A 20045-nucleotide genomic window follows, 5' to 3' on the forward strand; every position below is an offset into this window, starting at 1 on the left:
AGGAACAACTACAGAAAATTTTATCTTTCTACTATAAATAGGCCCTGAAAAAATGTACCTTATACACAAAAAAACTAAAGTTACGGGAAATTAGCTTCAAAGTTTTTACTTCAGTACAAGCCTGCTCCATAGCTTGTATCATCAGAATCATCCAACAGCTTCCTCTTGATGGCTCTGCTATGCTGTCTAGCCATCTTTGAATATACTTTTATGGCATTATCTGAAGACGTGAGCCGTTCCTTGACCAAACAAAGCATAGCTGTGGCAGTTCGTAGTCCTACACAGAGCCCCAACTTCTGCAGAACTTTGCACTTTGTTATATTGCCCTGATTGAATGATGAAACAGCATCATAAACGCCAAAGTGAAGTGTGTTTATACCCACATACACAGTTTTAGGTAGTCTATTCCATATCACATGGTTCACACACTCATTTGGATTTTGAGTCCGGCCATGAAGACATTTCTTTAGTAGACTAATATCTGCGAGGTCTCGGAATATTGGTTTTATTTCATCCATTATGGCAGGTGGCAGGTGATGAGGGTGATTGTATTGTTTCTTAGATACCTTGCCTCTGTTGTACTTGCACCAACTATCATCTCCTTTTGGACATAGCTCATGTTGGGGATTCTCATTGTTTGAAGCTGTATGAAAAAACAGAGCCCAGACTGCTCTTCTCATTAATTCTGCATCTGCTGTATTCTGTCTTATTGCTAGACCATAGCACTTCTGAATATGACCTATTGTAGCATCTGTCAGTCTATTTTTCCCATCTAAAGTTTTTCCATCGCTCAATTTCTTGCCTTTCATGCTAGCCTTGAGCCGTCGAAGTCTTGATCCCATCCTTTTCTGAACATGGCCAACACACTCCAGTTTGGAAAATTTCACATCGTTACCATAGGGTCTCAGTTCCTCAATTTCTTTGAAAGCCTTTGAGTCACCATCTCCAAGATAATTTATGTATCTAACGTTGTACAATTTTACTGAGCGTTGATAAATACTTCTTACACCAGCAACTTCCATACCACCACCTGACCCATAGTAATTTGTCATGCACTCCTCTTCATGTTTGTTTTTCATTTTCTCCTTGCATCTGCAATGCTTGGAAAGTATTGCCACATCAACTACCTTACCAGTGTCCACACTTGTAGCTGTTACTACACCATTCAGAGATGTGTGGGCTCTCTTCTGCCAGCTTCCATCAAAAGCTATGGACAAGTCTCTGCTATTATTATTTTCAACAACTGCTTCCTCAACAGCATCTTTCATGTTTTCCTGTGCCACATCTTCTACAGCAGAGCCTATTGCAATTATGTGTTTGTTAAATTTTGAAGGTGGAGGAGGGAAGTTCATCACACCACACAACATGGCACCTGCAGCCCTGCCCTTTCCTATACACCGTAATCCATAAACCAGTCTAATGTTTATATCGTATAGTTTACCTGTATCTGCAGTAACATGTGAGGAATTGAAGAAAGTAACACTGTGTTTGCAATAACTGCACATCAACTCTAATTCACAAGCAAGTCCTACATGTAAGTTTGTTTTCAATGAAACACCATATTTTCGACATTGTTTGCAGCACACATTGTTCTCCAAAACGTCTGATAATAAAGAGATGTTAATTACCTCATATTTTATAGTCCCAGCATTTAGTTTCTTGTATTCTTCTTCAATTCCAGCTAGTTTTCTTCTTGAAGCACTTTCCGGTGTAGTGGCAGCAGCATCACTCAGTGTATCACTACCAGTGTTGAGGTTAGTCGCTACTGGGACATCAGATACTGATGAAGATGAATCAGGCGAATTTTTAGTACACTTTACTTTCTTGCGCCAATGTACACGGTTTCTAAATACCTTCAGACTAGATCTTGGCATGTTGAAGGAAAGAAAACTCAATGACTTCCCCACATACGACTTTCACAACAATGACATGGATGTACTCACAAAGAAAACAATACAAATGGTGCAGAATCTATTGTCAACTGTCTAGCAATGTAGCCAACAGAAAAGCTAACTCTCTCGTGCTCAATTATATCTCTGGCAAGGCTGTCTACATCAGGTATATTTCGCGTCTCATATACAAGGTGAGGAACATCGCGTGTCGAAATTATTTTAAAAAATTATTTAAAATAGTTCTATTCACGTCATCCAAATATTTTATACATGGTATCAAACGGGAGAGTCTAAATTTTTCGAAAATGCATTTACCCAAAAATCGATTTTTTTCATCGAAAAACTCATTTCGTATACCCTTAAAGTACTTTTGCAAGACCTTAAAAATATACTTCGAGATGCCATGTGAAGAGTATAGACAAAACTTTGTTCACACAGCGGATGATAGGATTATGTCTGAGGCATTTAAAATTTAAGATGTAACCTGGTCCAAACCCAGGACCCACAAAGAGATATGGTACCAATCACAGAAATTGCCGCTAGACCATAGACACCTCGTTACTGTGGTGGGTTATTCTGCCGTACTTGCAGTGGTCAATCATTGTTCCACACTTAACGGCCACTGAAAGCTCGTGGTCACTTTCATCTTTAATGGTCATCTTTAATTCAGTAATGAGACAGTCGAATATATACGTGCTCATCCTCGTATATTTTAAGAATCTGTTTGGTGACCATCTTAGTTTATGATATAATTGATTAAGTTCGACGTGAAGAATCCTCCCTTTGTAAACTTCAGGGACAGAGCTCCTTTATCGCCTTATTTTTCTAAGTAAAGGTAATTTTGTTGCATTATCATCGAGCTACAGCATTCCACGGTTTATGGTCTCCATATTATGAAATTTAGTTGGTCGGTTCTAGTAGCCATCTTGTAGTGGGAGTTTGTTGCTCGCATGCAGAACACCGGGGCCTGTCACCCGACACTGCTGCTTGCAGCTGAATTGTCACGTGCTCAGTGACCTGTGGGACATGACCTAAGGATGTCGGGTTACATGTAAGAAAGCGCCTCAAGCCCCTAATCTTACCAAATGAGATAAATGCATTAATAAGTAAGGCACATTATCATCATACTGTTGGAGACACAGTGCTTGATTTCTTCAGTCGTTCCCATCAGGCAGTCGCAGTACAGTTGACTGGCAGTTATAAGTGACGGCAAATACTAACTGCTATTGAAATATAGGCGCAATAGCTAGCATAAAAAATAGCTATTTAGCCTATCTCAACTATTAATACATACTAGAAGTGCTTGTGCCAACAGCACAGACAGTGCGGCCAAGCGAAATGTGTGCCTGGCGCTGAAGAAGTACACTACTGGCCATTAAAATTGCTACACCACGAAGATGACGTGCTACAGATGCGAAATTTAAATGACAGGAAGAAGATGCTGTGATATGTAAATGATTAGCTTTTCAGAACATTCACACAAGGTTGGCGCCGGTGGCGACACCTACAACGTGCTGACATGAGGAAAGTTTCCAACCGATTTCTCATACACAAACAGTAGTTGACCGGCGTTGCCTGGTGAAACTTCGTTGTGATGCCTCGTGTAAGGAGGCGAAATGCGTACCATCACGTTTCCGACTTTGATAAAGGTCGGATTGTAGCCTATTGCGAATGCGGTTTATCGTATCGCGACATTGCTGCTCGCGTTGGTCGGGATCCAATGACTGTTAGCAGAATATGGAATCGGTGGGTTCAGGAGGGTAATATGGAACGCCGTGCTGCATCCCAACGGCCTCGTATCACTAGCAGTCGAGATGACAGGCATCTTATCCGCATGGCTATAACGGGTCGTGTAGCCACGTCTCGATCCCTGAGTCAACAGATGGGGACGTTTGCAAGGTAACAACTATCTGCACGAACAAAGACAACAACCATCTGCACGAACAGTTCGACGACGTTTGCAGCAGCATGGACTATCAACTCGGAGACCATGGTTGCGGTCACCCTTGACGCTGCATCAAAGACAGGAGCGCATGCGATGGTGTTCTCAACGACGAACCTGGGTGCAAGAATGGCTAAACTTCATATTTTCGGATGAATCCAGGTTCTGTTTACAGCATCATGATAGTCGCATCCGTGTTTGGCGACATCGCGGTGAACGCACATTGGAGGCGTGCATTCGTCATCGCCATACTGGCGTATCACCCTGCGTGATGGTATGGGGTGCCATTGGTTACACGTCTCCGTCACCTCTTCTTCGCACTGACGGCACTTTGAACAGTGGATGTTACATTTCAGATGTGTTACGACCCGTGGCTCTAACCTTCATTCGATCCCTGCGAAACCCTACATTTCAGCAGGATAATGCATGACCGCATGTTGCAGGCCCTGTACGGGCCTTTCTGGATACAGAAAATGTTATACTGCTGCCCTGGCCAGCACATTCTCCAGATCTCTCACCAATTGAAAACGTCTGGTCAATGGTGGCCGAGCAACTGGCTCGTCACAATACGCCAGTCACTACTCTTGATGAACTGTGGTATCGTGTTGAAGGTGCATGGGCAGCTGTACCTGTACACGCCATCCAAGCTCTGTTTGATTCAATACCCAGGCGTATAAAGGCCGTTATTACGGCCAGAGTTGGTTGTTTTGGGTACTGATTTCTCAGGATCTATGCACCCAAATTGCGTGAAAATGTAATCACATGTCAGTTCTAGTATAACACGTTTCTGCAATGACTACCCGTTTATCATCTACATTTCTTCTTGGTATAGCAATTTTGATGGCCAGTAGTGTAGTACAACCTATTGCTGGGTCATGTGACAGACAGAACTTAGCACAGATGAAATGGGTAATCTTTCATAATCTGTATAATTCTGTCCCCCCTCCTGCAATAATATCAAAGTAATAAAGACACCTTGGGAAATTTGTAGAATGTAGTTTATGATTTCATTGTAGCTTGGATTTGTGAGCAGTTGTCCGCACGTAATTCTAGCTGTTTGGCACAATTGACTACTGGCTGCATGGTTACAGTTCGAAAATGTCTCACCACTATTTCAAGTATAAATGAAGCGTCAACAAGTTACAGTAAATTTGGTGACTTTAATAAAGTGTACTAAAGAACCAGGGAAATACACACAGTTATTAAAAACATTAAACTCAGGATTCTCACTGGTAATGATAATTATTTTATTATTTCTGTTGTGATTCACGATCCTCTTCTAATAAGCTCAGGAAAGCCATTAACAGACATCTTACATAAGAACACAACACAGTAAAATTGGTGCAGCACTCACACAAATCGTACTTTGTCTTGAAACATAGGTCGTTATGTGCTCTTGTTTCAGGTTTGCTGAATGGATCCGACTGACTTTGTTGCTTTGTATAGCTCTGCATTGCTGTCTTGTGAAAATGGAGGACATCAGCTTCGAACCGAGGATCCTACTTAACAAAACCTGTGCTTTTACCTCTTGTCGCAGTGCGAGACAAGAATCACCTAATGACATGGATTTAGATACGTGAGTTTCTGGAAAATTATACATGAACTTACTGTGCTTGCTTATTAATTTACTTATTGACTACTTGTTTTCTGGTCCATTAGATTTCTTACTGCCAGGTGTTACTGTGACGCTGATTGCAAGAAATTCCAAGACTGCTGCTATGATATATCCAAAACATCTTACTACGCTTATGATCAAACTTCACTTCATTGGAGCTGTTCACATATACCTTCGCAGGCAAAGGTATGCTCTTATAATTATTTTTCTTTATAATCAATAGAAGTTTCTTTGGAAGTCATAAGGGGATAACAATTTATCGCTATGAGCTGTACGATCCGCTAAAAATTCTCGCCACATCGTAATTAATATTCTATGCTTCTTCTTTACGAATGAAATAAAGTGCTTGCCCATATTTCCTCGTGAACATCTGGACTGGTGCACAGAAAGCTTTCTAGGTTTCCAAATACTAAAACTGAGATGCAATTTTTTGGAAAAAAGTTTCTCCACTTTTGGTCAGCCGTTTGTTCCACTTAACAGCATGTTGTACAGTAGCACTATTGCTGTGCACAGTTTGTAAGGTAAGTGCTCTCCTCAGCAATTGTTTATCTTCTGGATAATAAACCTAAATTGCTCTGATATGTGGAAACAGTGACTTGTAACAGAACCAGTAATGACACAAGTAATTCATTAATAAACTCAATCTGACTTCGGTATGAGAAAAGGAAGTTAAATGAGCAACCCACGCTTACATTTAATAGTGCAACGGAAAATTTCAGACACAGCATTAGAATTTGAACAGCATTGAACATGTATTTCACCGACAACATCCTAAAAATATCAACAATGCAACAGTGAGCAACTTATAGTTCATCACATTGTAACGGAGGTGTAGGCCCCATACTGTAACCATAAGAATCAAATACCAAACATTGAATATCTTCTGGGAATGCGACTTAAAATTGGCTGCACGATGTTGCAGTTTGAAATATATGAATATGCATGGTTTGCCAAGACGTGCTAGACTTCTCGATACAATACTCTCTTGGAGATAATTCTTACAACATAAATAAACACACTTTTGCAGGATCATGTACAGCGTTCCTTCGAGCAGCGTCCGTCGTCAAAGAGGGTGCTGTTTGGGATATTAAATACTTGATGACATTCCTCAAATGAAAGAAATGTCGCAGATAAAGTTATCGTCTTATAACGCCCATCACGAAGTGGTGGCAGAAAAAAGGTCATGCCATACACTTAAACGGCAAGTAAATGACCAAGAAGGTTGAAATGAGAAGTTGTATCACTCAGTTCAAAACCGAATGAACATAATAACACATGAAGTTGTATCACTCAGTTCAAAACCGAATGAACATAACAACACATGAATCCTTGACATCACAAAGATGTTGGAAACACAGTTCGGATATATCAGCATTACGTGAACTCAATTCCATACATGAATCACTGAATAAACTAAATTGAAGAAAAGAATGAAAGAACTGATTGCATATTGTTTGGGATTAAGTGACAAGAATTCGATTTTGTAACCAGACTGGTGCCTATTGACTTCACAAAGACGCGAATCGTTTGCAACGCCACGCATATGAATACGTTCTCACTTACGTAATTCATAGCAAGTTTGGCAACGCAAACTACTGGAAAAGTCACCCGTGCAATGCGAGCAGTTCACGAATAATTTAACATTGTAACTTTTCATCTGGACAATCCCTTCAAATTCAATAAAAAAAAATGAAACTCTCTCACCTGCGGCAGCCTCACGTAATACTAGTCAGCCTTCTACACACTCGAAGCCATGATCGGAGTATGGGTTTAAAAATACCAGTCGGCGTGATCTCTAACTGCATAAACCTGTCCTCAACCGGGCGAGGCAGCTGACGTTGAGATGCAGCTGTACGAGTTTTGTGATGTCACTTCCTATTATTTCACACTGAGACACAGGATGAGTTCTACGATATTTCAGCAATGTGCTACGGAAAGTTTAACCAGCAGGAGGCAAGAACGTTCTCTAAGTCACAGACAGAACTTCCGAGACGCCATATTGTATTTGCCGTTCTCAGTTGAAGCCCACATCTGGTGGGTTTTGAACTACAAGATACATCCTGTGAATACATGCTGTTTCCAAGCACCAGCACACTGAGAATTTCGCGATAATGTGTCGTTATTGGCACGATTTGTTGTAATAAAATGACGGAAAACGTCATACTTTGCTTAAAGAATTTTCGTATTTAGTTATTTTCGTGTTACAGCTTGAGTGTTATGAAAAAAAAATGGCTCTGAGCACTATGGGACTCAACTGCTGTGGTCGTAAGTCCCCTAGAACTTTGAACTACTTAAACCTAACTAACCTAAGGACAGCACACACAACACCCAGCCATCACGAGGCAGAGAAAATCCCTGACCCCGCCGGGGATCGAACCCGGGAACCCGGGCGTGGGAAGCGAGAACGCTACCGCACGACCACGAGATGCGGGCTGTTATGAAAGTATGCCGTTTTTAATGCAATGGCACATTGAAGATTCATGCAAAATATGTCGTTCGTTATAGTTAAATGTCAGGTAATAACATATTGGCAATTAAAACCTTCAGATGATTGTACCATAAAATAGGGGACGTCTGTTGTGGACGTTCAGTGTAGCATAGTTGGTAAAGCTGAGAGCTAAGCTGTCCTCGCATGGGATGAGGCAGCTAACATTGACGTGGGTGAGAAATCCAACCTACCGAGACACATCGCCCGTGCCACAGGGGTCGTGCTGGTTTACGTGATATGCGACTGTAGCGCTCTCGAGTAGCAACCGTTGGCTGTACCTGGTCCCTAAACAACACAGTTCGTTTACGAAAATAGATCTGTGTAAATTTACTGTGTTAGCTCTATTAAAAGGCACGTTTCCTCAGTTGTCCAATGCTAGTCATGATGCATAAATAAAAACTTCATTATCAATAAACATGTTACAAGGCAAAAAGGAAAGTTCTATGTCCACTCAGTATAAGAACATAAGAGCTTTAAAATCAGATGAACTCACTCTTGAGAGTGAACGGACTTATGCTTACATTACATCAAATATTACAGAAATTGTTTCTATTATTTTAGTAAGAAAATCCCACAAATTTTATAATCCGCGAAGCTGGAAAAAAATGTATTACTGCATCAAAACACGGACCTCATACACATTGTTTTATAACCCGATGCCTCTTCCATCTACGCTACAATGAACTTCTGCAAAGGGTGACCTTCTCTTTTATGTTACAGTCTTTTTTTCATCAGTCTTTTGATGTGTTGATGCGGCCCGCCACGAACTCCTCTCCTATGTTAACCTCTTGCAACCTATGTCCTCAATTATTAGAGGAATGTATTCCAATCTCTGTCTTCCTTCACAGTTTTTACTCTTTATAGTTTCCTCTAGTACCATGAAAGTCATTCCCTCATGTCTTACCAGTTGTTCTACCATCCTATTCCGTCTTATTGCCAGTGTTTTTCGCATGTTCCTTTCCTCTCCGATTGTACGCAGAACTCCCTCATTCCTTACAGTAACAGTCCACCTAATTTTCAACATTCGTCTGAGGCACCACACCTCAAATACTTCGATTTTCTTCTATTCCAGTTTTCCCACAGTCCATGTTTCACTCCCTTACATATACATTCCAAACGTTCATTCCGAGAAATTTCTTCCTTAAATTATGACCCATATTTGATACGCGTAGATTTCTTTTGGCCAGGAATGCCCTTTTTGCCACCACTGGTCTGGTCTTTTTGTCCTCCTTGCTCCGTCTGTCATTGGTCATTTTGCTGCCTAGGTAGCAGAATTCCTTAACTTCATCTACTTTGTGACCATCAATCCTGATGTTAAGTTTCCCATAGTTCTCATTTCTGCTACTTCTCATTACTTTCGTCTTTCTTCGGCTTACTCTCAGTCCATACTCTGCACTCATTAGACTGTTCATGCCATTCAGCACATCATGTAGTTCTTCTTCACTTTCTCTTAGGGCAGCAATGTCTTCAGTGAACCGTATCATTTATATCTTTTCAGTTTGAATTTTAATTCCACTCCTGAACCTTTCTTTTTTGTCTATAATTACTTCTTCGATGTACAGACTGAACAGTAGGGGCGTAGGACTATATCCCTGTCTTGCACCATTTTTAATCTGAGCGCTTCATTCTTGGTCTTCCACTCTCATTATTCCCTTTCGGTTCTTGTACATTTTGTGTGTTACCCGTCCTTGTCTATAGATTACAGGCATTTTTCTAAGAATTTCGAACATCTTGCACCATTTTAAATTATCGATAGCTTTTTCCAGGTCGAGAAATCCTGTGAACGTATCTTGATATTAATTTAGTCTTGCTTCCATTATCAACCGCAGCGTCAGAATTGCCTCTCTGGAAGCTTCACCTTTCCTAAAGCTATACGGATCGTCATCTAACACATCCTCAATTTTCCTTTCAAAGCTTCTCTATACTATCTTCGTCAGGGACTTGGATGCATGAGTTATTTAAGCTGATTCTGTGATAATTCTCGCACTTCTCAGCTCTTGCCGTCTTTGAAATAGTGTGGATGACATTTTTCCGGAAGTCAGACGGTATATCGCCAGACTCGTATATTCTACACACGAACGTGATAGTCGTTTTGTTACCGTACTAAAGACTTAGAGTGATCGAGACATTTGAGCGGTTGAGAATCAGACATAAGGATTTTCTTTATAAATAGGCAATCTCAGTCATGTTGCCGCATTGTTTTCTCTATTAACGTTTAGCTACAGTTCAGAGTAACGTGTATTAATATTGACTTTTGTGAGGACGAAGGATAGGACATTTCATAAGAAGAGATTATGGTGTTTGCCTGCTTCAGTAACGGAGACTTTGTGAGTGACAAAACTTGAGTAACATTAATATTTGGCTGACGAGATGGAAAGTAGTGAAAACTTATACATTATTTAGTTCTTACTCTAAACTCTACTTAATTATGTACAAAACAACAAAATTTCACAAAAGCAAGTCCTTTTGTCAGACGAGTTATGCATATTATTATTATTATTTCTATTATTATTAATTATTATTATTATTGACAGTGGCTGTAGTTGTATAAATTTGTTCATAACCATAACTATTACACAGCAGATGCCATTTCACACATTTAGGTTGATCTGAGTCTAAAAATTTGTGATCATCCAAAATGTATACTCACGAGCCGCCACTGGTGACAGCATAATGGATTTGGTTGATTGTATCACTAAAAGGATCTACCACGCAGCTGAAGTCCTTAGCGTAGCAAAGAATGCAGCCTGTTATTGGGTGGAGCAACGAGTGCTGCTCTGCAATCAGGGGCAGGTGGAAGTCTCTTTGTGACTTTCAAGTGCCTGCCAACTGCAGAAACCTTGCAGCCTTTGCAGTAGTGAGGGCAAAATGTCGCCAAATGCTTAGAGAAAGCAAGAAGAGATCGTGGCAACCGTTCCTGAATACTATAAACAGTTCCATCAAATGTACAGCTTCATGGGAGAGCATCAGGAGTATTTCTGAGAGAGGTGGGAGGTACCCAGTGGCTGCTGCAATGCAGAATGGTACTCACCACACCAATCCTTGAATCATTGTCTAGATTATGGCAGAATACTTCAACAGAGTTACCACTGCTACCAATCAGGATCCAGTTTTACGATATTATAGAGTGGCCGCTGAGAGGTGCAGTTGGAACTTCAGTTCCGTCAATTATGAGGAATACACTGTACTTTTTCCATGTGGGGGCTAGATTCTGGGCTACCTGCCGTGTATGATATGACACCTGGTCACAGTAGATTCCATTATGTGTGTTACACTACCTCACAGGGTGGAGCAAGGTAATCCTCCTCACCCTTTTTAACTTAATTTGTGCATCAGCATGCTTTCCTGATTCCTGGAGAGAAGTAAGTTTAATTCCACTTTCAAAACCTGGGCAGGATCATACATGTTTTTGGGGTTATCATAGTGCTACCCCCACTTGGTATGTGGGGAGTCCTTGAGTGTATATTCAACTACTACATTGTCTGGATTTTAGAATCCAGTCTGCTCCTTGGTCGCTTTCAGTATGGATTCAGAAGACATCATTCTACCTTTGACAATCTGGCTCTCCTGGAAGCGGCTATGCAACAAGCTTTTCTCTAAAGGTACCACTTAAAAGATACGTTTTTGACATTGAGAGCACCTATGATACCACTTAGAGGCACAGTACCCTTGGACAGCTCCATGAATGGAGCTTTCAATGATGTATTCCTGTCTTTATACGATTCTTCTCCTCGCCACATTATTTTAAATACTGAGTTTTGTGATGTCATCTCTGACCACTCTGAACATGTGAACGTTGTTCCTCAAGGTAGTGTTTTAAGTGTGACTGTCTTTTCCATAGCTATTAGTAATGTATCATCGATACTTACAAGTTCTGTCCAGTGTTCTCTGTTGTGGAAGACTTCTTGGTCTTTTTTTCTTCTCCAGTCTTGCAACAACAACAAAAACAACAACATCTCATAATGTTGCAACTGACGATTAGAAGATTGGGAGAATGGGAAGAAGAGAGGAGTTTTAATGTATCAACCAAGATTGTCCATTTTAACAGTTTATTATATGTTTTTAACTTTCTTGCTTGAGGATGAGAGACACTGTTCACAGTTTTTAAGAAACAGTGAGGAATCTTGGGCTCACATTTGATTTTAAACTCACCTTGTTACCACATCTTAGGGACCTGAAAATCCACTACCTAAAATCACCAAATAATTTAAAATATATTACCCACTGTTCATGGAGAACAGATTGTGTATGGATACTCCAGTCTTAAACAGCCTTTGTGTGGTCTCAGTTTGATTATGGAAGCATGGTGACCACTGGTGCCTTTAGAAATAGCCACATACCAAGTCGCTTCACTGGGGCTGGTCACTCATCTTTTAATATCAGGCAGTGACTGCTCATTGTGTGACAGACCTAGAAGATATTAGCAATGCCACATCCCATTGAATGATATTCCACTGCTCTCCACCACTGGAAAGATACGTAGGTTGAAACTTAAATAGTAGCAACACTGCTGTGGAGACACTATGCCATGGAATCTACTACTGTCGCTGATAGCACACGTTGTTGACATATCTACCCTACCTCCAAGCAAATGGACTCGCTCGTCCCGCGTCAACGGCGTGCGCACGATCGAGGGAAACAGTCACCTGTGAGCGAGCGGTCTAACGTAACGGTGTCACTATGTTTTCTAAACAGGAACAACGCAGTTGGATCAAGATTGAATGTGACAGAGGTCGTACAGCATGACAGTGTCATCAAGGTCTTCAAGAGGCGTGCGGGGAATCGGCATTGCCGTACAGAACAGTGGCACATTGGATAAAAGCCTTCAACGAAGGTTGGCAAACTGTGGCAGACATGCATCAGGCAGGTCGTCTTAGCGTCTCTGAAGAAGTGCATGCTGTTGCCGCGTTAGTGGACAGTGATCGACGCCATACGATTCGTGAGCTCGCCTACGAAACCGGATTAGCTTATATAAGACTGTGCTTCGCATCCTGAAGGAACGCCAGGGCTTGCAAAAAATTGCATCACGACGGATTCCGCATGACTTGACGTAAATGCAGAAGTGGATGCGTTGCAACGCTGCTCAGACGCTCTTGGAGCGCTATGAGTGTAAAGAAGAGGCTTTCTTACGCCGTATCGTAGCACTAGATGAGACATGGGCCACATCGTACGAGCCAGCATTGAAACGCCAATCCAACGAATGTCGCCATTGTGGGTCGCCGCGAGTGTCGAAAATGCGACGGACCCCCAGTATGGTGAAAGTTATGGTGATTCTCGTGTGTGACTGTGATGGTGTTAACGCATTAGGTTCCTCCATGGCAGACCGTCAGTGCACAGTATTACTATTCGTTTTTGGAGCATCACCTGCGACCAGCTCTGCGAAAGAATCGGCGACACCTTCTGTGCAACCCACCCATCATTTTGCACGACAATGCCCGGGCGCATACAGCGCTTGCTGTGGCTGCTCTGTGGGACTTGGAAGTACTGTACCATCCACCATACTCCCCGGACTTAAGTCCTTGTGACTTTGATTTGATTCCGAAGATGAAGGAACCACTTCGTGACATTTGCTTCAGAACTGTTCCATAGATTCGACAGGCAGTAGACCGCTCCATTCGCACCATCAACAGAACAGACTCTGCTAACGGTATACTACATCTTCCACATCGCTGGCAACGGGTTCTACACAACGCTGGTGACTACTTTGAAGGACAGCAATGGGTGCAAACATGTAACTCTTTTGTATCGGTTATGAATAAATAGTTGCCACTATTTAAGTTCCAATATTTCAATAATTGACAGCAACCAACGAAGCCCTGTGGGATTTGAGTGAAAGGCTACTTTTTAGAGATGGGTGTTGCTGATTTTAAAGTTTTACACACCCAGTTTGGAGCGGATCTTCACCTTGGCTCCTAAAGAGACCCAGAATTATTTTAGATTTGATGAATTTTAAGGAAGACTGCACTCCAGATTTTACCTTTAAATCTTTATTTTGAAGAATTTTAGGTAGCCAAATAGTGTACATTGATGGCTAAATGTAAGCTGATCCCCTTGGCTGTTCAGTCATATTTCACAGTCAAGTTAATGAGTGACCTTCCCTACAAATACAATTTCTTTACTGCAGAGCTTCCTGTGATCCTAAAGGCAATGGAGCAAAATACGTGCCTTCTGAGAAAAAAGTTTTTCATCTGCTCCTGTTCCCTTACTGCCCTACATGCATTGCAGCAAATGTACTCACCTGGGAAAATGATTCCATTAAACAAGACAAACTACTCTTTCTTCAACAGCATGGGAAGCAGGTATTTTTCTGCTGGGTACCTGGGTATGTGGAAATCTGGGTAAATAAGCAGACAAAGCAGCGAAAGAGGTCTGCAGCGAACACAACATGACATAGCGTACCATCCCCTGCTGCCTGTCATTTCACTGCTGAGTCGGAGAGTTCAACTACGGGAGGAAGAGTGGCTGACCATTAAGGACAATAATCTGTGGTGTGTGGAGCCAACTATCGAGAACAGCATTGTTGATGCCATACAGTTTATCGTATCCTGTATCACACTTCGATAAAAAAATACAGGAATCCAACATTAATAAATTTTTGATAGAAATACACACACACAAAACATCAAATTATTTTGTTGTTGTTACACGTCTGTGATTTTAAATAAAATGATGTAGCTTTAGCTGACACTAACAAACCTTTATTCTAGCCTAAAGATCTCTAACAATGTGCTAGATCCATGGACAAATGGTCTGAACCAAAATGGAATAGTCTCTAAGCAAACTATATAGTACTTCTAACACAACTCTTCTGATCTGTAGTTTTTAGATCCTCTAAACCCACATTTGCTACTGATTTTAAAATAAATTATGTAATACTTTAAGTATCTTTTCAATCCCAACAGACACAACACATACCTGGACTGCTAAACTGTTTATTCAAATCATGCATTCCTGATATCTCCTATAGTGCTGTGCAGTGGCGGATTTAAAAATTTTGCGCCCCTTGGCACACCATATTATATGCGTCCCCCCCCCCCGCCCCCTCCTCCCCAAGAAAACTGTTTTAAATAATAACTTTTACCCGATCACTTCACAATTGCCGTTTTGGGTGGGAGCGCTGTGAGCTGTTTCCGTACTCTGCTATTCGTTGTTCTGAGGGCAGCGTCAGCGGTCTAGTCGCGTTCAATCAAAATGTAATATGGTTCCTGAACTGTACTTGGTGTACGGCAACGGATAACACAAACTTAAAATTGCATTGTGCTAACACATTCTTCTGTCGAAAGACAACAGAAACGAACACAACGAAAATAACTTTTCTTTTATGGCCTAAAAATTCAGCAGAGCGCGTAGGAGACAACGGATTTTTGTTATACATTCACTTTTAATATGTTCTTTTACACGAAACCGCTGGAAATTAAAATAAAAATGTGTTACGACCTAAAAATTGAAGCGAACGTGTCATACATTAGAAATTAATACGTACTTGTACAGAAATGCGTTCAAAATTAAAATTAAACTGTTGTTTTACGATCTAATAACATGAACGTGTAGCAGAGAAAAAAACACGTTCGGTATTAATACGTGAATCTGCAGGAAAGCGTGGGAAATGAAAATGTGTGTGTGTGTGTGTGTGTGTGTGTGTGTGTGTGTGTGTGTTCGAGGTTCACGGGCGCTAAACAGCGGGGTCATCAGCGCCCAAACGCATAAAAACAGGAACACATGCAGTGAAGGGACTAAGACGGACAGCGAACAAGGAGGACGGCTAAAAGAGACAGACCTGACGCAGTTTCAAATCCTCACATACAGAGGCAAAACAAGAGGAGAAGGAACACACGAAAAAGGAAGGGAAACAAGGAAAAGAGAACAGAAACCGAAGGGAAACAAGGAGGTAATCGTGACTGGCTGACCTCTTACCTAAAACCTGGGTGAGCCAGTCACCCAGCAGCACATTAAAACCCTCTCCCTAAAATCCGAGGCAACAAATTGGACAAGACACAAAACCGTAAGACCTTAACTACAGTAGTTGCGTCATCTTGTAAAATAGAGGGCAAATCCGGTGGCAAAGAAACCACCGCCCTCTGGGCAGAGAATAAAAGACAGTCAAGTAAAATGTGGCGGACAGTAATCCGGACGCCACAAGCACTGCAGATTGGGGGGTCCTCCCGCCGGAGTAAAAAGCCATGCGTGAAGGGACTGTGCCCGATGCGGAGGCGAGTGAGGAGAACCTCATCCCGCCTGCATGACTGGTAGGACGTACGCCATGGCCGCGTGGTGGCCTTGACCAGACGCAGCTTATTTTCACCGAGTGCCAGCCACTCCTCTTCCCACTGACGCAGAACGCGAAAACGCAGGAGGGAGGTAACAGCATGGAGGGGGACGGCACATGCAACAACGTGAGGGAGGGAACACGCATCTTTGGCAGCCACATCCGCCAGTTCGTTTCCCCTAATACCCACGTGCCCCGGCACCCAGCAGAAGGAAACCTCCTTCCCCTGCCGTTGCAGGTGGAGTAGGGCATCATGGATGTTCTGGACGACCGTATCCGCTGGGTACAAGTGTTGCATGGTCTGAAGGGCACTCAGGGAGTCAGAACAGATGAGGAACTTCCGACTGGGAACACATCTCATCTGCTCCAATGCCCGCAGGATCGCAAACAATTCGGCATCAAAGATGGTAAACGCCGCAGGAAGCCGTAACTTGACGACTCGATCAGGGAAAACAACAGCACAACCAACAGAGTCCCCCTGTTTAGAGCCATCCGTAAATACTGGTACATGGTCGGGATGCTGGTTTAAAATATCATAAAATAAGGAGGTAAAAACTAACGCAGGAGTGCAGCTCCTCCGGTACTCCGACAAGTCTAAATGGACGCTGGGCCTCTGGAGCAACCAGGGAGGCAGGTGAGTAAAACCTTGTCGTTGGGGGGCCACACGCTCGACACCAAGGGACTCAAGCAAATGCTTGGCACGAATCCCAAATGGTCTCGTTGCCCTGGGACGACTGGAAAAGAGACGTTCCATAGGCGGTCGGGCAACGGTAGGGTACGCAGGGGAGGTAGGACAGGGAAATGAAAATGAAATACAGATTTCGGTGCACAAACTAACAACTAAATACAGACCAACAAATACAGAACTGGATTTGCTATTACACAATTTTACGGACTAGTGTGGAAAAATCAAATTTGTTTTTAATCTAATAGTTAACGTGTAAAGCATTAGGGTTTTTGTAGCTAGATACTGCATAATAAGTGCACGCAAACCTTTAATTCATGTAAGGGCTGAACAGTTTTTACTGCAGCTACTGCTCTCACCATAGCTCTTTCTAACGGTATTAGCAGAGCTTTTACGTATTTATTGACAGAATTGAACTATGTTATTTTTCATCTGAGCGTACTCTCCGATAACGTATATTTCCGCGATAGCAAAACATTTCAGCAGACGCCAAGAATACGCATCAGTTGTAATATACTACAGTATCAGTATGACTTAACAGTACAGCGCCGAGCTGCCTGGGTCATTCGAGTATTGTTTAGCGTCTTCGGCCACGTCTGCACGTAAACGAGGTTTCGTTCCGCGTTCTGCCATCGGCAATTGTAAAATAAACAATTAATACGTAGTTTGTAAATCCAATGAATGTGCTCTAAGTTATAATAAAAATCACATTATAATCTTGAAGTCTTAAAACTAATATGAATAAATAAACTTACCACTCGGCAATGTTTGCGTCTAGCTTTGATGGCAGAAAACTCGTTGATCATATTTTCATAGTTCAGACGATTATCAGTTAGGAGATCGGCTTCGATGTTAAGAATGGACAAGGCATTCAATCTCTCCTCCGACAATTTAGAACGTAGGTGCGATTTCAGTCTTCTAAGAGCCGAAAACGAGCGTTCTGCTGAACAATTTGTAAGTGCCATCCATAGAAATATTCTAAGAGCAATGTCAACATTCTGAAACACGAACTGTAACCTCTCTTTTCGTAACAATTTACTCATTTAGACTGGTATAGCACTAATCTCAGAAGATTTCAAAAGTTCCGCGAAATGTACATATTCACCAGAGAAGGAAGGCTCTAAATCTGTGTCATATGACGCTTGGAGTTTTGCTGCACGTTCAGCAATATCGTCAGGTGAACAGTTCTTAAGGTTACTGAAAACTGTGAAAGAGTTCAACAGTGTTCTACAGCTTTCCTTCCTCCTCAGTAATTCGATATACAAGTTGTCGAGTACTGGGAGAAATGTGTCGACTCTAAATTTTTCCCCTCCAGTCAGAAAAACTTCTTCAGTCCGCTTCTTCGTCTTCATGAAGTTTGCGTTTTCGTGATCTTTTATAGCTGCTTTCATAGTCTATATCAGTCACAATCTCCACGGATTTATTTTCATAATAGTCGAAGATGTCACGATGGATACAATAAATCCTACAAGTGTTCAAATGTGTGTGAAATCTTATGGGACTTAACTGCTAAGGTCATCAGTCCCTAAGCTTACACACTACTTAACCTAAATTATCCTAAGGACAAACACACACACCCATGCCCGAGGGAGGACTCGAACCTCCGCCGGCACCAGCCGCACAGTTCAATCCTACAAGTGATTCATATAATTCATGCACTATTTTAGTATCAATATTTACACTTTGCAATTTCAGATATACACTATTAAATCTTTGGAGTATCTCCTTCCAACTGCCATCATGAATACTGTTTCTGGTCTGCTGAGTTGATACAATAAAGCTGAAGCCTCATTTCGCACACGTGGTTTTTCAAACGTGTTATTGGCAATATGTGTGAGGGCACTGATAACGCTCTCCCAGTTTTCATATAGACTTATACACGCTTCCTCTCTTGCTAACCAACGTATTTTTGACAAACTTTTTACTGTTTTGCTTCCTGGTTCCATGAAAGAAAGAAGTTTATTCCAGCGCTGTGTAGAAGCAGAGAAAAAATTATAAAGGTCTTGGCACTACTTCGAAAAATGAACATGCTTCCTGACGACAGCTTGCAGCACAAGTGCCGACTAAATGCCAAGAATGTACTGCACAAGGCATATAATGCACTTTCGGATTTCGTTCTTTAATGCGAGCCAGCAAAACAGTGTAAATTCCTGACATATTGCTTGTGTTGTCATATGACCGGCCTCTCCAGTTCGTAATATGAATGGAATTTGTAGACAGGGCTTTTACTACAGCCTCAGCTAAGTTTTCGGACTTGTGGCCAGGGTTTGGTAAAAACAGAAGGAAACTTTCAACAGGTTCACCATTCGCGTTCACATATCATAATATGAAAGATAATTGATCAATATGTGAAATGTCTACTATTAAAGAGAAATATTTGGCATGCTTTATTTCACTTATGATAATTTTTTATTCGTTCAGAAAGAAGCTCTATTATTACATCATTGATTGTTGAAGAAAGATAACTTGTATGTCCCTGCCCTGGAGTTCCATATCCTTCAATATGCTCTGCGAGAAAAGGATCAAACTCGGCTATACGTTCAAGAGACATCGTAAGTTGACCATTATGTAATGACTGGAATCTTTCAACGTGACCACGTAGGGGAAGTCCATGACTTGCTAGCTACTTCACCGCTGCAAACACCCTTTTCAACAAACTGCACCATTACATTTTTTCTGTCTCAACATATGTCTCGAAATGGTTGTCTATTGTTCCAAGTGACCTTTTCCTTGTTAAGAGTGATAACTCAGAATTTTTGTGTTCAAGTGAATCTGCAATACCATTAGTAGCAATCGCGGCCTTGCCTCCGAACAATTTACATGGTGCACAAGAAACAGCACCGGTGCTACAGGAGTATACTAGAAAATCACGCAGAGTTGATTCACCATTTAAAATTTTACGGTGAAATACACTTTTGTTCAAATATCTGGTTTTATCATCTAATGATCTTCTTGAATTATAAAAATTGCCGTTACAATTTTGATTAATGCCACATTGTAAGGGGATGTCGATTGTTGATTGACGCACCATTCTCCAGGATCATCACTAACGAGGTTATTTCTTTTTGTAATGCCTGACTCGACTCTTAGTTTTTCGGGAAACTCGAAATAAGGAACAATTTTCTTTTCTTCATTTACAACTTTTGTTTTGTCTGTA

General features: G+C 41.5%; 1 protein-coding gene across 1 annotated transcript in view; it reads left to right on the forward strand.

Annotated features, from left to right (window-relative positions):
- The window catches only part of LOC126195656 (uncharacterized), a 175932-nt gene that overhangs the window by 85073 nt on the left and 70814 nt on the right, over nucleotides 1-20045 (forward strand). The window contains exons 3-4 of the mRNA XM_049934280.1: nucleotides 5240-5410; nucleotides 5494-5635. Of these exons, the coding sequence (XP_049790237.1) occupies nucleotides 5240-5410; nucleotides 5494-5635 (313 nt within the window). The remainder of the gene's footprint in view (nucleotides 1-5239; nucleotides 5411-5493; nucleotides 5636-20045) is intronic.

The sequence above is a fragment of the Schistocerca nitens genome, chromosome 7, assembly GCF_023898315.1.
Source record: "Schistocerca nitens isolate TAMUIC-IGC-003100 chromosome 7, iqSchNite1.1, whole genome shotgun sequence".
Lineage (NCBI taxonomy): Eukaryota > Metazoa > Arthropoda > Insecta > Orthoptera > Acrididae > Schistocerca > Schistocerca nitens.